This window comes from Psammomys obesus, unplaced genomic scaffold (assembly GCF_907164565.1).
Source record: "Psammomys obesus unplaced genomic scaffold, mPsaObe1.curated_primary_1811, whole genome shotgun sequence".
Classification (NCBI taxonomy): Eukaryota; Metazoa; Chordata; class Mammalia; order Rodentia; family Muridae; genus Psammomys; species Psammomys obesus.
The window spans coordinates 26,090,489-26,106,724 of record NW_026585644.1 but is presented as its reverse complement, the minus strand read 5'-3'; the positions used below and the strand labels follow the sequence as shown (position 1 = coordinate 26,106,724).

The 16,236-nt window shown below is 42.9% G+C and overlaps 1 protein-coding gene across 6 annotated transcripts in view; it reads right to left on the bottom strand.

The window, feature by feature from the left end:
* Nucleotides 1-1,339: 1,339 nt before the first annotated feature.
* Kcns3 (potassium voltage-gated channel modifier subfamily S member 3) overlaps nt 1,340-16,236 on the bottom strand; it is an 81,224-nt gene continuing 66,327 nt past the window's right edge. For all 6 annotated transcript variants that reach the window (XM_055619177.1, XM_055619172.1, XM_055619184.1 and 3 more), the window contains one exon: nt 1,340-3,346. In XM_055619177.1, coding sequence (XP_055475152.1) covers nt 1,812-3,287 — 1,476 coding nt within the window. In that variant the 5' untranslated portion in view covers nt 3,288-3,346 and the 3' untranslated portion in view covers nt 1,340-1,811. The remainder of the gene's footprint in view (nt 3,347-16,236) is intronic.

Below are 16,236 nucleotides of genomic sequence, written 5' to 3'. Positions count from 1 at the left end.
CAATGGCTATATAAGCAGCCTTCAGTTACTTCACAATTAGCTAGGGAATCTTTAATAAAAAAACGGGATGCCAACTTCTACTTTTATGCTATGAAACCATTTGCTTGATAGAAGCTTTCCCCAATGAGTTGGATACTGATGACACGCTCATGTAATAAACTCAAGTTTAGAAGCAAACCATTTCTTTGTGCCTGTCTCAGACGTCACAGGCATAGGAAAAGGAACGAGGACTCCTATAGGTACTGACAACCTATAGATAGACTTCCAATGAGATGCATCTCCATGCAACACTTTGCACAATAAAATCCCTGTGGCTTCTTCATTTGAAAGAGCTCAGGGACCAAACTGGCAGCCAACCTGACAGAGCCCATTAGCATCTTGCTACATCTCCAAAATGGAGTCTGAGGCTATATTCCCTCCATATGGGATGGAGCTGTGCCATGGGATCTGGCAATGATTAGTATGTCTCCTTTCATGGCATGGAGTTCCTATGTTGAAGCAGCCATCCCTCTGTCTATGGCAGTTTTTAAATGCTGGCTCATTTTAAAGCTGTCAGCACTTGCCTTGGAGATTCACCACTCACTCTCTGCAAAATGGCCCACATCTGTGTGTTTGTCTATTTTTCCTTTCCTCCATTCACCAAGTGGGTGGGCTTACCCAGGTCCGTATGACTTTCAAGTTTCATCCTGGAAGTACAAATTATTATAAAATTCAAAATGTACTGGAAATACACCAAGATAAGATGTGCCATTTGCTAATATGTCTCAAAAATCTACATACTGTAATTATTTTACAACAGACAAAATGGTTTAATTATTGATATGTTCTTCTACCTGCCAAACTCAAGTTATGGAACAAAAAGTATTATATCATTGGCTACATTAAAAAAAAGAGAGATATAAACTGTGTGTTTTTCTCACACACAGAGACACACACAGATACACGCGTGTGGGCATGGAAATGTGTACAGGAGTGCGTACATATGCAGACATCAGAGGACAGATTTCTGGGGGATCACTCTTCAATGCCGTCCATCTTTTTAAGACAGGGTCTTTCATTGGTCTGAGATTCACCAAGTATGCTAGGCCGGCCACCCAATGAGCCCGACTCTGCAATTACACATATGCAAGACCATGCCTGACTTTTTTTCTTTAAACTGTCATTTCTGAGGATTAAACTCACATCCCCCTACAAGCATATTACCAACTGAGCTATACCTCAGTTTTTCCATGAAAAAATTCTCAATATTCTGACAAGAGCATGGTCCTTTCAAGCCCTAACTGTGAGTATACTAGGATATACTTACTTGAAATAAAAACATATAAACAAGGCATTTTCCATACTGAATTAGAAGTTTATTGGGCTCCTAATTCCCATGTCTGAAACATGAACATGGATTTACATGCATTGTCTCATGTTGTAGCTCTCACATGCATGTCATCTTCAGTCAGCTGGGCCTCTGCTCGATCATCAGGAATTTATAGTTAGCTCAATGTGAGTGAATGGCAAATACAGAATGATGCGTAAGCCAGAGCAATAAATCCTTCCCGATATCATTTACTTTTTTCCCAGAATACCATATTAAAACTCTCTCTTGTAAAAAATAAATTTCAGGACAAGGCATTTAATTGACCTCACTGAAAAAATAAAGATAATTCTATCATTTCAGAATTCAGCAATGAATGTCCAACTATGGCTAAAAGGTACACCCTGAGAATTAAATGATTTCTTTGAACAAACCCATTGAGGTTTATAAAGCTGTGTTAACCTAATGTTAAGGGACACAAGATATCTGTGCAAATGCCCCCTGCTCATTTTGCAGTGCAGTTCTCCAGGGATGCAGTGTTGTAAACATCCTCATTGTCCTCGACGCTCGAAGCATCTGTGGAGTCAGGGTCACTGACCACGATGCCGATGGAAGACAGGCTGGTAATGAAGGCATGTACCTGCTGTGCGTAAACATCCCTAATGTTAAAGTAAGGGAGCTCATGGCACTTCTCTGGTGGGTCCTCACTGCACTGGTCCACGTCCATGTCCTTCTGCTTCTGGTAGTACTTGGAAAACTTGTTGAAGATGATGGTGATGGGAAGGGCTACCACCAAAATACCACAGATAATGCATGTGCTTGCAATGATCTTCCCGGCTAAGGTGACCGGGTGCGTGTCTCCGTAGCCCACGGTGGTCATACTAATAGTGGCCCACCACCAGCAGATGGGGATGCTAGTGAGACTGGAGGCGAGTTCATCTTTCTCCACAGAGTAGATAAGCACAGAGAAGATGGAGATACCCACAGAAAGGAAGAGAAGCAGCAGCCCCACTTCATGGTAACTGTGCCTCAGTGTGGCCCCAAGAGACCGAAGGCCTACAGAGTGCCGGGCAAGCTTCAGAATTCGGAAAATCCTCATGAGCCGAAGGATCTGGACCACCTTGCCCATATTCTCAATGTCCTCACTCTCTTCTTCCTTGGTGTCCACAGCCAGCGTGGCATAGAAGGGAATGATGGAGACAAAGTCAATGATGTTCAGAGGGTTTTTCCAGAACTTCTTTTGTGAGGGAGCAGCAACCAGGCGGATGGCCAGCTCGCCGGTGAACCAGGCAATGCACGCAATCTCCACACCTTCCAGCACAGGGTCATCCACTTCTCCATCCTCGTTCTGGAATTCCAACATGCTGTGCACACACATGGCCACGATGGAGGCCAGCACCACGCTCAAGGAGGAAATGGCGATGAGCTTGGCTGACAGGCAATAAGCTGGGTTCTCCATTCGAATCCAGATTTTCTTTCGGAGCTGACCGAATCTCAGCTCATCAAACTTTTCCAGCTCTTTCTCAAACAGAGAGGATTCCTCAAAGGAAGAGTCTGTGCTCACATCATTGCTCTTCTGGTCCCAGTCCTTCTCGTGGCTCTCCTCCTTGCGCTCCTGGTACCGACCACTGCAGCAGGAGTCGATGAAGAGCTCATTGATGCCCCAGTACTCGATCTCCTGGCAGAAGGAGAACACACATAGTTCCTCCATGACGTGCAGCTTCCCTGTGTAATAAAAGTTCAGGACGTATCGGAAGAGGGAGGGGTTCCGATCAAAGTAGTACTCTTTATCCGCCACGCTGTAGTCATCACACAACTCCAGAATGGCCTCTTCGGAGTGGCAGGTGAGCAGCTTCCCTAGTCTTGTGTGAGGGAACCGCAGGAGCGTACTCTGGTCCACAGACTGCTTAAAGCCCCCCACATTCAAGTTGACAAGTTCCTCGTCTTGTCCAGGGCGATGGAAAAACTCACCAAACACCATGATGGATTGAGAAGGCAGAATGCTGGCTGGGAAGTGAGACACAGAAGATCACGCTGAACCTGGAAAGAGTGTTAAGACAATGTTAGCTTGTGTCCAGTCCTGCCTCATCAGGCTCGTTTTTAATCTGCCCTTTCAAGAATGATGAACTGCACTGAAGGCAGAACAGGAAATGCAACAAGAGGAAAAGCAAAACAAAACACATTTCAAGGGTGTCTGCATGGGGCGGGGATGAGGAGCGTTCAAAAACTTGAGCTTAAAAATCTAGTTTTAGAAGAGAAGAAAATCTATAACACAATTCCATGAACCCTAATTCCCATTTCTCTATAAAGCACTCAAATTTCATATTTTACACACCCCTCCCACACACAGATACATGTGCACTGAAAAGCAGTGAACTTACTTACAGAATTTAAACACATCTAGTCTCAACTATGATGCTCTCAGGAAGTCAGCGGCTGCCAGGCTTATAGCCCACTCCTGTCCACCCCAAACTGCGCCCAGAACCCAGAGAGAACGCGCTTTCCTCTTCGCCACATTTGATCCATGGAGGCTGAGATCAGCTCTGAAGGTGATTGTGGTCTGACTTTATGCTCCAACACTGTGTGTGCTCTTTTAGAAAAACCCATTATTTATGTCTGAACACTGACACTCAAGAGGATATAATTATCTCCCCGTAATTAAGCACCTTATATCTTGCAGATATCATTACACTTCCCAGGATGGGGTTTCAGGACTATCCACGTGGAAAGAAACTGGATCAGGAAGACCTTTACAAGTTAAACCTACTGTGTTCTGGAACACATGGTCTCTTCTCCCAACCCTCCCCTCCTCACAGTCTCCTAACACAGCATCATCCAGGATTACCGTTCACTCCATCAGCAGCCTGCACTGGCTGCCTCATGGCCTGTTTTTACTTCTGACTCTAACAAGGATATGTCAGATCCAATCCTCAGAAATATAGGGCTTGGCGGAGCAAAAATGTGTTTTTAATTTTATATGTATGTGTGCCACATGTGTACAGGTGTCCCTGAAAGCAAGAAGAGGGCATAGATTCCCCAGAACCAAAATATCAGGCAGTCGTGCGCTGCCGTATGTGAATGCTTGGAACTGAACCCAGGTCCTCAGCCAGAGCGATGTGGTTGACCAAACAGAACGGGAAAGGGAGCTCTGAGCAGAGGGCAGCAGAAGTGGACAGCAGGAGGACTGAGAAGCGGCTTGCACATGAGCCTAAAGAAACTGGAATTTATTCTTTTGCAAAGTCTACCATAAACTGAGCTCCCAAGCACCTAGGACATTTCAACACAATACTGTCACCTACAGTGTTCATGTTCAAGAATCATGTAACTGAGTTACAAGAAAAGAAATCCATCTCAATGTTTGTACTGGACCCATTCATAGTTGTCTTGAGCTGCAAGCAGCGGTGGGTGGTGGGTGGCAGGTTGGACATGCCTATCAGTAAAGGGTCTTTGCAAGTGTATCTGTGACCATAACTTAGACCATTCAGACTCAGCCCTCCATCCTTTCAGTCCATGGCACTGTGCAAGGCCCTCACCACACTCTTAGACTCTTTGGCGTCCAGAACCATGAGTAAATGTTTTCTTTATAAACTTGAAAACCAGTAATAAAATATCAGTTCCACTGAGGAAATAATGAAAGACCTCTATGGGGAAAGATGACATGTGGAAGAAAGGGGTACACAGCACTGGAGTAAAGCAGGTACTCAAAATGCATGGATGAGGATGCTTATAAAGAAAAAGTGTCAAGCTCAGGAGTTTATAAAGCAAAATTGACAGGACTTGGTACTTGGCTCACGAGAAGAGAGAAATGCATAGACAGGGTAAAGGAGAACATGCTTTCTATGCTCACGGGAGTGAACGACAGTGCCATTAAAGAATACAAGGACAGAAAGGAATTGTTCTTCCCTCATGCGGTGGCTAGCAAAAACTCTCAGCAAGAGAAAATATTCCTGATCTGAAAGAGGGAGCCACTCGATGGGTCACAGTCTTAAAACAAAGTCGCTGCCATCCGCTCCAGAAGGAAAGTCTACAGTCACAAAAAATACTTGGGTGTTTGCCTGGAAGACACCAGTGCTTCATGAAGCCAGAGACCAGAGCATGGCTAATGTAGCTTCAATAGATTTGCTGACCTCTTCCAAAAACTCAATTTGCCTCTCCCTTTGCTCTCTGCTTTTAATTAGGGTTCTTCTTTGAAAGGCCTAAGTCAGAGCTGCTGCCTTGGTCCAAATATTTATGTAACAACAGGTCTCCCACAGCCAGTGCAGGCTAATGGCACATAGAGTAGGAAAATGTTCCTAGGAGCTAGTTCAGCTAAGCTCACACTAAGACTTTAATGGAAGATGTCTTCTGGTGGATTATTTTTCATCTTGGCTGTCCTACAATCCCAAAGTGATATGACATTTCATGACACTGCAGGTATATGAAGATCTCATAATAAGGGCTTACAAGTCACCTCCCCAATCTCCCCACAGTGACCTCTCTACAGATCACCTGTGATGTCCATATTCCCACTATGTCTGTCTGCTTTATCCTCCTGCATTTTCTTTAGTCCATGCTGGTGAAGAAGAGGTCATTATAAGGTCCATCCATCTGCTCCACAGAGTCTCATCATAAAAATAATGCACATCACAAAAACCAAAGATCTCCTTAGGGGGCTTTCAAAAGAAAGTCAAAAGAGAGTATTGCTGGATCAGATCCAACACTGAAGCTCAAAAGGCAAGCTGGGATGTGCAGAGTCAAGTCTGGCTTCCTTGACTGTATCTGGCCCACAGCAGCCCAGTTGTGGCAGGGAAGGTGGAGTTTCCTCCTTTATAATTTGTAGTATGAGTGAGTGCCTATTTGCAGACAGTCCATTTCCAATTATAGACCATCTTTTTTTTTTTTTTGTCTGTTTCTCATCCTGGGGATTGGCAGATATGTGAGTCAAGGAATGGAGGCAGAAGCCTAAACTGGGAGCTTGGGACTCCCCATGCTTCAGCTCTCCTGCCCACATGTTCAAGATCTCATGGATACAGCAAGCTACTGTTCATCATCACTTCCAAGAAGGTTGCATTTGGGCTAGGATTTGTTAAAAATATACCCATTTGCTCTTTTCAGGAAACATGAGGGAATCAAAGGTATACTCTCTGTACTACATGATACGGCTCCTGTTTGTATACACAGGCATTCATGTACACTTGGGTTTCCATGCCCAGGAGTTCCACACCAGAGGAGCCTACCAACTACAAATCAACACTATTCAGGAAACAGGCCAATAAGATAGCTTGGTGGGTAAAAGTGCATGTCGCCAAGACTGACAATATTATTTGAACCTTGAGACCCACATGGTGGAGAGAATCAACACTCACAAAGTTGTTTTCTGACCTCCATACACAAATGATGGCATGTGTGTGCCCTCACACACACATACACAAAGTAAATAAATAAATAGCCATTTTTAATTTAGAAAAGTGCATGTACTGCTACAATATGTACAATGAAACATTTTTAACTTTAAGAGCAACATAAATTCTGTAAAGATAAAAAAATCAATTTAAGTATATCAACTTGAACACATTTCCATTTTCTTTCACCTTGATGCCATAAACGTCAGGAAATACGTTTAATCATGTAGGATTTGTATTTTATGCCCCACTAGTAACGTCTGTTTTCTTAACCATGACAATGTCATCAAGAGGCTGGATTTCAAGACAGAGAACGGTTAAAGCACGTGCCTCAAAAACATGAGTTCTAGAATTCAGGCTCTGGCACCCATGCAAAACCCAGGCGGGTACGGCAGCGCTTCTGTAACCCCAACTGCCTAGGAAGCAGACAAGGTGTTCCCCAGTGCAAAGCAAACAGTGAGCTCAGGGTTCAGGAAGAGCTACTGAGTCCAGAGATAAAGGCGAAGATCCACAGAGAAAGACATTCAGAATCAGCATTGGACCTCTGCACACATGTATAGACATGCACCTACATGCATGCACCACACACATGAACGTGCATACACACATGCACAACCATCCACACACATATATGAATACATGCAAAAGAACGAAGAGGAGGGAACAAGATGGCGGCACCAGAAGAACTCTGCATCCGAGGAGCAGGACAACATTTTCTGTACAGTGACCAAAACCCTGAACTCTGGGCCCTAAAACAACAGCGATCGTGTTTCCCAGGTGAGAGGAAAACCCCACTACATGGGAATCAGTCGGGTCCACGCTCAGGTCACCCAGCCAGAACCCAGAAGAGATCCCGGGTCCCCAGGTACTAGATCACCAGACCAGAGCCACATGCCTGCATGTCCCGATCACCTTCCCAGGCTGAATGCTGGGCACAAAACACACCAGAGACTGGGAGTCCCTGTCAGGAGAAAACTCCACAGGGAAGGAAGGAAACGGTACTGACTTGGGTCACCCAGTCTTTCCCTATAAAAAGTCTCGCAGACCAGCAGGTAGGAGCCACCATCACTGAACTAGGCTCCAGCCACAGGCACAGACAGCTGCTGCGTGCCAGCTATCTGGCACAGACAGAGCTGTGCACCCCAGGGCACCAGAGACAGAAAGTCCCTGTCTGGAGAAAACCATACAGGAAACAAAGCAAAGGGGACGAACTTAGGCCACCCAGTATATTCTTGGAATAGGTCCCACAGACTGGCTCAACCCAGGGACCTGCTGTGCACCAGATAGCCTGCTGTTACCAGGAGAGCAGTACCCACCAACCACAGACTACTGCTTGGAAACTGGGGCACAGAGCCCCAACCTCAGACCTACAAAAGCCCGGAATCCCCAAGATCAACCCCCAGATACTGCTCCAAGGGGCAACCAGTTATCCCTAACAAAACTGACCAAACCACGGGACACACAGGTTACAGCAGCAGATGACTAAATTTACAGCAAGAAACCCAGAAGCAGGGCAGCTGTCCTTAGGACTTCTCCGGGTGAGAGAAGAACCCTCTCAACTAAAAAGGACCACAGTACCACTCAGATCTCTATGCCTGAGGTACGCTGTGGCAACTCCTGAAAAATGCCAGCCATACAGTTGATCATACCCAATAAGCTGAGAAGCCTTCCTTCAGGAAAAACCATCTTCCTGCCAAGGGGATTCTCTCCACCACAGGATTCCAGGAACCACCAGAAACTAACCCCAAACACCTAAGATAGCCCAATGGGCAGAGACCAGCGTAAAAGCTCAACAAACAAAACACAGAGCAATATGGCATCTCCAGAACCCAGATTTCCAGGGGCAAGTAGCCCTGGACACACCAGCATAATTGAAATCCAAGAATATGACCTAACATGCTCATGAAGAGGGTAACAGAGAAAACAAAATAAAATACGTAAAGACCTAGAGGAAGATAAACTCAAACAGATAATGGCCTTCCATAAAGAAATAGAGGAAGACAAAAAAAAAAAAAAAAAAAAAAAAAAAAAACAGATTATGGCCATCCCTAAAGAAATACAGGAAGTTGCAGCCAAACAGTTTGTGGCCTTTAGAGAGGAAATGCTTAAATCACTAAATGAAATAAAAGAAACAGAGGAGTGTTCAAACAAACAGCTGAAGAAATTGATGGAAAAACAGGAAAATGCAGTCAGACAGGTGAAGGAAATCAACAAAACGGCTCAAGATCTGAAGATAGAATTGGAAAAAATGAAGAAAACTGTGGAGAGAAAGAACTTAGGGAAGAAAACAGGAACTACAGAGGTAAACATAACCAATAGACTACAAGAGATGGACGAAAGAATCTCAGGTGTGGAAGATATAATGGAAAAAATCCGATGTATCTGTCAAAGAAAATGTTAAATCTAAAACATTCCTGACACAGACCATCAAAGAAATTCAAGACAACATAAAAAGACTAAACCTAAGAATAATAGGAATAGAGGAAAAAGAAGATTCCCTGCTCCAAGGCCCAGAAAATATTTTCAACAAAATCACTGAAGAATATTTCCCCAACTTAAAGGAGAGGCCAATAAGAACACAAGAGGCCTACAGAACACCCAATAAATTTGACCAGAAAATGAAATCGTCCCACCACATAATAATCAAAACAGTGAGTATACAGAACAAAGACAAAATACTAAAAGCTGCAAGGGGAAAAGGCCAAGTAACATATAATGGCAAACCCATTAGAATCACACCTGACTTTTCAACAGAGACTATGAAAGCCAGAAGGGCCTGGAAAGATATCATGCAGACCCTAAGAGAACACAGATGTCAGCCCAGGCTACTATACCCCACAAAACTCTCAGTCCTCATAGATGGAGAAAATGAGATATTCAATGACAAATACAAATTTCAACAATACCTACAGATAAATCCAGTGTTATAGAAGATACTAGAAGGGAAACTACAATGCAAGAAAACTAGCTACTTTCAAGAAAACACAGGAAATAATTAACCTCACTACAGTAAAACAAAAAGCAACCAAGCACACAACCTGATGACCACAGCCAACATCAAAATCAAAGGATCTAACAGCCACTGGTCATTAATCTCTCTCAACATCAATGGACTCAATTCTCCAATAAAAAGACACAGTCTAATAGAATGGATACATAAACAAAACCCAGCAATCTGTTGCATACAAGAAACACACCTAAGACACAAAGATAGACACTACCTGAGGGTAAAGAGTTGGAAGACGGCTTTCCAAGCAAATAGACCCAAGAAGCAAGCAGGAATAGCCATTCTAATATCTGATAAAATAGACTTTCAACCAAAATTAATAAAAAGAGATGAGGAAGGACACTTCATATTCATCAAGGGAAAATTCCACCAGGAAGACATCACAATCCTGAACATCTATGCCCCAAATACAAGGGCACCCACATTTGTAAAAGAAACATTGATAAAACTTAAACCACACATAGATCCCCCCACATTAATAGTGGGAGACTTCAACACCCCACTCTCAACAAAGGACAGGTCAGCAAAACAGAAATTAAACAAAGAATGTCTCTGACAGAGGTCATGAATAAAATGGACCTAACAGACATTTACAGAACATTACACCCAAACACAAAAGAATTTACCTTCTTCTCAGCATCTCATGAACCTTCTCCAAAATAGACCATATAGGTCACAAAGTGAGCCTCAGCAGATACAAGAGGATCAAAATAATCCCTTGTATTCTGTCTTATCACCATGGAATAAAGCTGGACCTCAACAACAACAGAAATAGCAAAAAGCCTACACACACATGGAAACTGAACAACTTGCTACAAAATGACAGCTGGGTCAGGGAAGAAATAAAGAAAGAGATTAAAGTCTTCCTAGAACTCAATGAAAATGAAGACACAACATACCCAAACTTGTGGGACACAATGAAAGCAGTGCTAAGAGGAAAGCTCATAGCACTAAGTGCCTTCAAGAAGAAATTCAACACAGCTCATTCAAGCAACTTAATGGCCCACTTAAAAACCCTAGAAAAAGAAAAAGCAGACACACCAAAAAGGAGTAGACGGCTGGAAATAATCAAACACAGGGCTGAAATCAATCAATTAGAAACAAGTAAAACAATTCAAGGAATCAATGAAACCAAGAGCTGACTCTTTGAGAAAATCAACAAGATAGATAAACCCTTAGCCAAGCTAACTAAATAGAAACAGAAGGAATATTACCAAACTCATTCTATGAAGCCACAGTCACATTGGTATCTAAACCTCACAAAGACCCAACAAACAAAGAGAATTTCAGGCCAATCTCCCTTATGAACATAGATGCAAAAATATTCAACAAAATACTTGCAAACCGAATACAAGAACACATCAAAGATATCATCCACTATGACTAAGTAGGCTTCATCCCAGGTATGCAGAGGTGATTCAATATACAGAAATCTATCAATGTGAACTGAAAGAAAAAAAAAAAAAACCACATGATAATCTCCCTAGATGCTGAAAAAGCATTTGACAAAATCCAAGATCCATTCATGTTTAAAGTATTGGAGAGATCAGGGATACAAGGCACATATCTAAACATAGTAAAGGCGATATACAGCAAGCCGATAGCCAACATCAAACTGAACGGAGAGAAACTTAAAGCAATCCCACTGAAATCAGGGACAAGACAAGGCTGCCCACTCTCTCCATATCTCTTCAACATAGTTCTGGAAGTCCTTGCTAGAGTAATAAGACAGTTGAAGGAGATCAAGGGGATACAAATTGGAAAGGAAGAAGTCAAATATCACTATTTGCAGATGATATGATTGTATATGTGAGTGAACCCAAAAACTCTACCAGGGAACTCCTACAGCTGATAAACACTTTCAGCAAAGTGGCCGGATACAAAATTAACTCAAAAAATCAGTAGCCCTCCTGTATACAAAAGCCAAAAGGGCTGAGAAAGAAATTAGGGAAAGAACACCCTTCACAATACTCACAAAGGACATAAGGTACCTTGATGTAACCCTAACCAAGCAAGTCAAAGACCTGTATGAAAAAAAATTCCAGTCTTTGAAGAAAGAATTAGAAGAAGATATCAGAAGATGGAAAGATCTCCCATGCTCATGGCTTGGCAGAGTTAACATAGTAAAAATGGCCATCTTACCAAAAGCAATCTACAGATTCAATGCAATTCCCATCAAATTACCAACACAATTCTTTACAGACCTGGAAAGAAAAATTCTCAACTTCATATGGAATAACAAGGAACCCAGATTGCTAAAACAATCCTCTACAATAAAAGATCTTCTGGAGGTATCTCCATCCCTGATCTTAAGCTGTACTATAGAGCAACAGTTATAAAAACTGCATGGTACTGGCATAGAAACAGAATGGTGGATCAATGGAACTGAACAGAAGACCCAGAAATAAACCCACACACTTATGGTACCTGATCTTTAACAAAGATGCCAAAACCATACAGTGGAAAAAAATAGCATGTTCAACAAATGGTGCTGATCTAACTGGATGTCTACATATAGAAAAATGCAAATATATCCATACTTATCACCTGGCACAAAACTGAAGTCCAAGTAGATCAAAGGCCTCAACATAAAACCTGACACATTAAATTGGTTAGAAGAAAAAGTGGGGAAGAGCCTGGAACTCATTGGCACAGGAGACAACTTCCTGAACAGAACACCAACAGCACAGGCTCTAAGAGCAACAATCAATAAATGGGACCTCATGAAACTGAAAAGCTTCTGTAAAGCAAAGGACACTGTCATCAAAACAAAAGGACTGTCTACAGATTGGGAAAGAATCTTCACCAACCCTTTTTCTGACAGAGGGCTAACATCCAGTATATATAAAGAACTAAACAAGCTGAAAAGCAGCAAACCAAGTAATCCAATTAAAAAATGGGGAACAGAGCTAAACAGAGAATTCTCGGTAGAGGAATATAGAATGGCAGAGAAACACTTAAAGAAATGTTCAACATCATTAGCCATTAGGGAAATGCAAATCAAAACAACCCTGAGATTTCACCTTACACCCATGAGAATGGCCAAGATGAAAAACTCAAGGATAACACATGCTGGAGAAGTTGTGGAGAAAGGGGAAACCTCCTCTACTGCTGGTGGGAACGTAAACTTGTACAACCACTCTGGAAATCCATCTGGTGCTTTCTCAGACAACTAGGAATAACACTTCCTCAAGATCCAGCCATACCACTCCTAGGCATATATCCAAAAGAGGTTCAAGTACACAATAAGGACATTTGTTCAACCATGTTTGTAGCAGCTTTATTTGTAATAGCCAGAAGCTGGAAACAGCCCAGATGCCCCTCAACTGAAGAATGGATGCAGAAATTGTGGTACATCTACACAATGGAGTATTACTCTGCAATGAAAAATAAGGAAATAATGAAATTTCAGGTAAATGGTGGGACCTGGAAAGGATCATCCTGAGTGAGCTGTCCCAGAAGCAGAAAGACACTCATGGTATATATTCACTCATATAGACATATAACATAGGATACACCTACTAAAATCTGTACATCTAAAGAAACCAATCAAGAGAGAGAACCCTGACTAAAACGCTCAATTCCCATCCCAAAAGGCAAAGAGGTTGGACATCAGAAGTAGAAGAAAACAGGAAACAACCTAGGAACCTGCCACAGAGGGCCTCTGAAAGGCTCTGCCCTGCAGACTATCAAGGCAGACACTGAGACTTATGGACAATTGTTGGGCAGAGTGCATGGAATCTTACGTAAGAAGTAAGATCTGGAGAGGACAGAAACCCCACATGGATAGCAACAGAACCAGAAAATTTGAACACAGGGTTCCCAGAGACTCATACTCCAGCCACATCCCAGGCATGGAGATAACAGAGAACCCCTGCACAGATGTAGCCCATAGCAGTTTAGTGTCCAAGTAGTTACATAGTAATGGAAAGAGGGACTGCCTCTGACATAATCTGATTGGCCTGCTCTTTGATCACCTCCCCCTGAGGGGGGAGCAGCCTTACCAGGCCACAGTAGAGGACAATGCAGCCACTCCTGATGAGATCTGATAGACTAAGATCAGAAGGAAGGAGAGGGTGACCTCCCCTATCAGTGGACTTGGGGAGGGGCATGTGTAAAGAAGGAGGAGGGGGTGGGACCGGGAGAGGAGGAGGGAGGGGCTTATGGGGGATACAAAGTGAATATAGTGTAATTAATGAAATAAAATAAAAGAAAGAAGAAAGGAACAGAAAAAGAAAGTGAAGGAGGGAGAAAAAGAAGGAAGGAAGCAAGCAAGTAGCGGGGCATTTGGTTTGGTTTGGTTTGGGGAACAGGTCTCCATATGTAGCTTTGGCTGGCCTGTACTTGCTGTGTTGATGACCATGCCCATGTTACCACCAAAAGTCACGGTGACATTCCTCACTGGACTGCCACCTGGGGCCATGTTGATGTCCCAGAGCTGCACAGAGCTGGTTCTGCACCCTCAAGGTCCACAGCACACCTGGGAAGCACAGCCACACCCTTCAGTGGCTGTGGGGTGGCATGGGTGCAGGAGAAACGAACCCCTCCCTCTGCCCCATTGCCACCTGCAGCAGGCAAGATAGCAGGTCTTACCCCTCCCCTGGGCAGTGTGGGAAAGCTGACCCCTCCCCCAAGAGTGTAAGACAGGAGAGCTGGCTCCACCCCTTGCTAGCTACAGCCTGCCCAGCCACTCATCTGGGCAAAGTAGAAAAGTTGGGTCTGGTGGCTAGGGTGCAGGAGACCTGGCAAGTTGACCAGCTCAGCTGCCACCCAGGCCCAGATCGAAGGCTTTGAGTTGGCCCACACCAACATCTATCCTATCTATGAACTGCTGGAGCACATGAAAAGGACAGTCCCGCAGAACCAAAGCTGACACACAAGGCAACAACAAGGTATCAAGAGAGGAGTCAGTGAGGATCCAGTATTGACAGTGTAGCAGAAGCCAGAGGTCTTAAAACAGGCCAATGACTCACTGCAATGAACACTTGCAAGTACTGTGTGACACACTGCATCTTCCATGGCAACATTTTTGTTTTGTTTTCTTTCGGGAGAGTGGTTTCAAGGGCAGAGGGTAAATATGAAGGGATAGAGATGAGTGGGACTGTGGTACATGATGTGAAATGATTCAGAAAGAATCAGTGAAAAGTTAAAAGAGAAAGAAAACGGGGCAAAGAAAGTAAATTTTATCATTTAAGAAGATACAATTCATTTAATTAATTTCGTAATCCTGGCTAATTGTAGTAATAAGACCTTTTAGATACTAATTCAGTTGAGAAACCACAGTACTTAAGGTTAAAAAAAAAAAGAGTAAAGATTATCTTGTAACTAGGAAAGTGTGGATTCTGATGGATGATTGGGAAATAAAACATAGACTAAGAAACTTAGAAATTATGTGTACCGATCATGTGCACAGCTTTCTCTTGTCGTTTTTCTCTGAACAGTAGGGCATAAGAACTATTGACACAGCATGCATTCTGTATGTGGTATCCTCATCATCTAAAGAGCGTTTAAAGTATGCCGGGAGCACATGCATGGTCTTTGTGCAAATAATACACCATTGTTGAGCAACTGAGAATGAACTTATTAAGCACCTTATATCTTGCAGGTATCATTACACTTCCCAGGATGGGGTTGCAGGATAGGTATCTACAGGAGTCCTAGAAACCAAGGGCTGACTGTCACTATTCAACAGATATGTGTACATGTAAATATATATTTAATCATATATCTACCAAATACAAATACGGGCCAACTCATTTATGAGCTATAAATGAGGAACTTTTTCTGATCCAAAAACTTCGGTTGCAATAAAGTAATTCTGTATGGGGGAAAATACCATAGCAACATAAAAATGAATTAGAGATAAGACCACCACATATATCACATAGAAGAAGTTTAGTGCACTTAATATATGAAGCGGTTTCTTTTTTCAACTATGAAAACGTGGGAGATGGGCAAGAGATAAGAAGAAACCACAAATGGGATTGAAGTCGGGGGAAAAAATGCTCAACCTTGCTCATGAGTGCGTGCGAAAACCGCACTGACACATCACATCATGTCTAATGCACCAAACTGGCGAAAGGGCCAGAAGAATGTCTATGTGTAGTGCTGGCCAGTCTGTGGGGAAACAGGCTTCTCCACGTTGTTCTGGGAATACATAATGAAGGGGAACCCCTAGGGAGGTGAACTTGGCAGTATTTGATGGACTGGCACAGGGTTTTACCCTCTGACATAGTACTCTCTCTTCTAGAACTTGTTAGATAAGCAAAGCACTTGTATATAACTGGAAGCAAGCCAAATGTTCGTCAATAGAGAAACAGCTGAAAAAATATGGTCTACTTCTCTACACACACACACACACACACACCACATATGTGTGTGTAATGAGATATGTACACATGTACGTATGTATCCATATATAGAGAGAGAGAAAGTGTGTGTGTGTATATAATGGAGTGATTTTCAGAATATTTGTCTTAGGTGGGAGGGAAAAGCAAGCATAGAAAAGTATCACTAATATGCAGCAATTTTTCTAAGAAGGA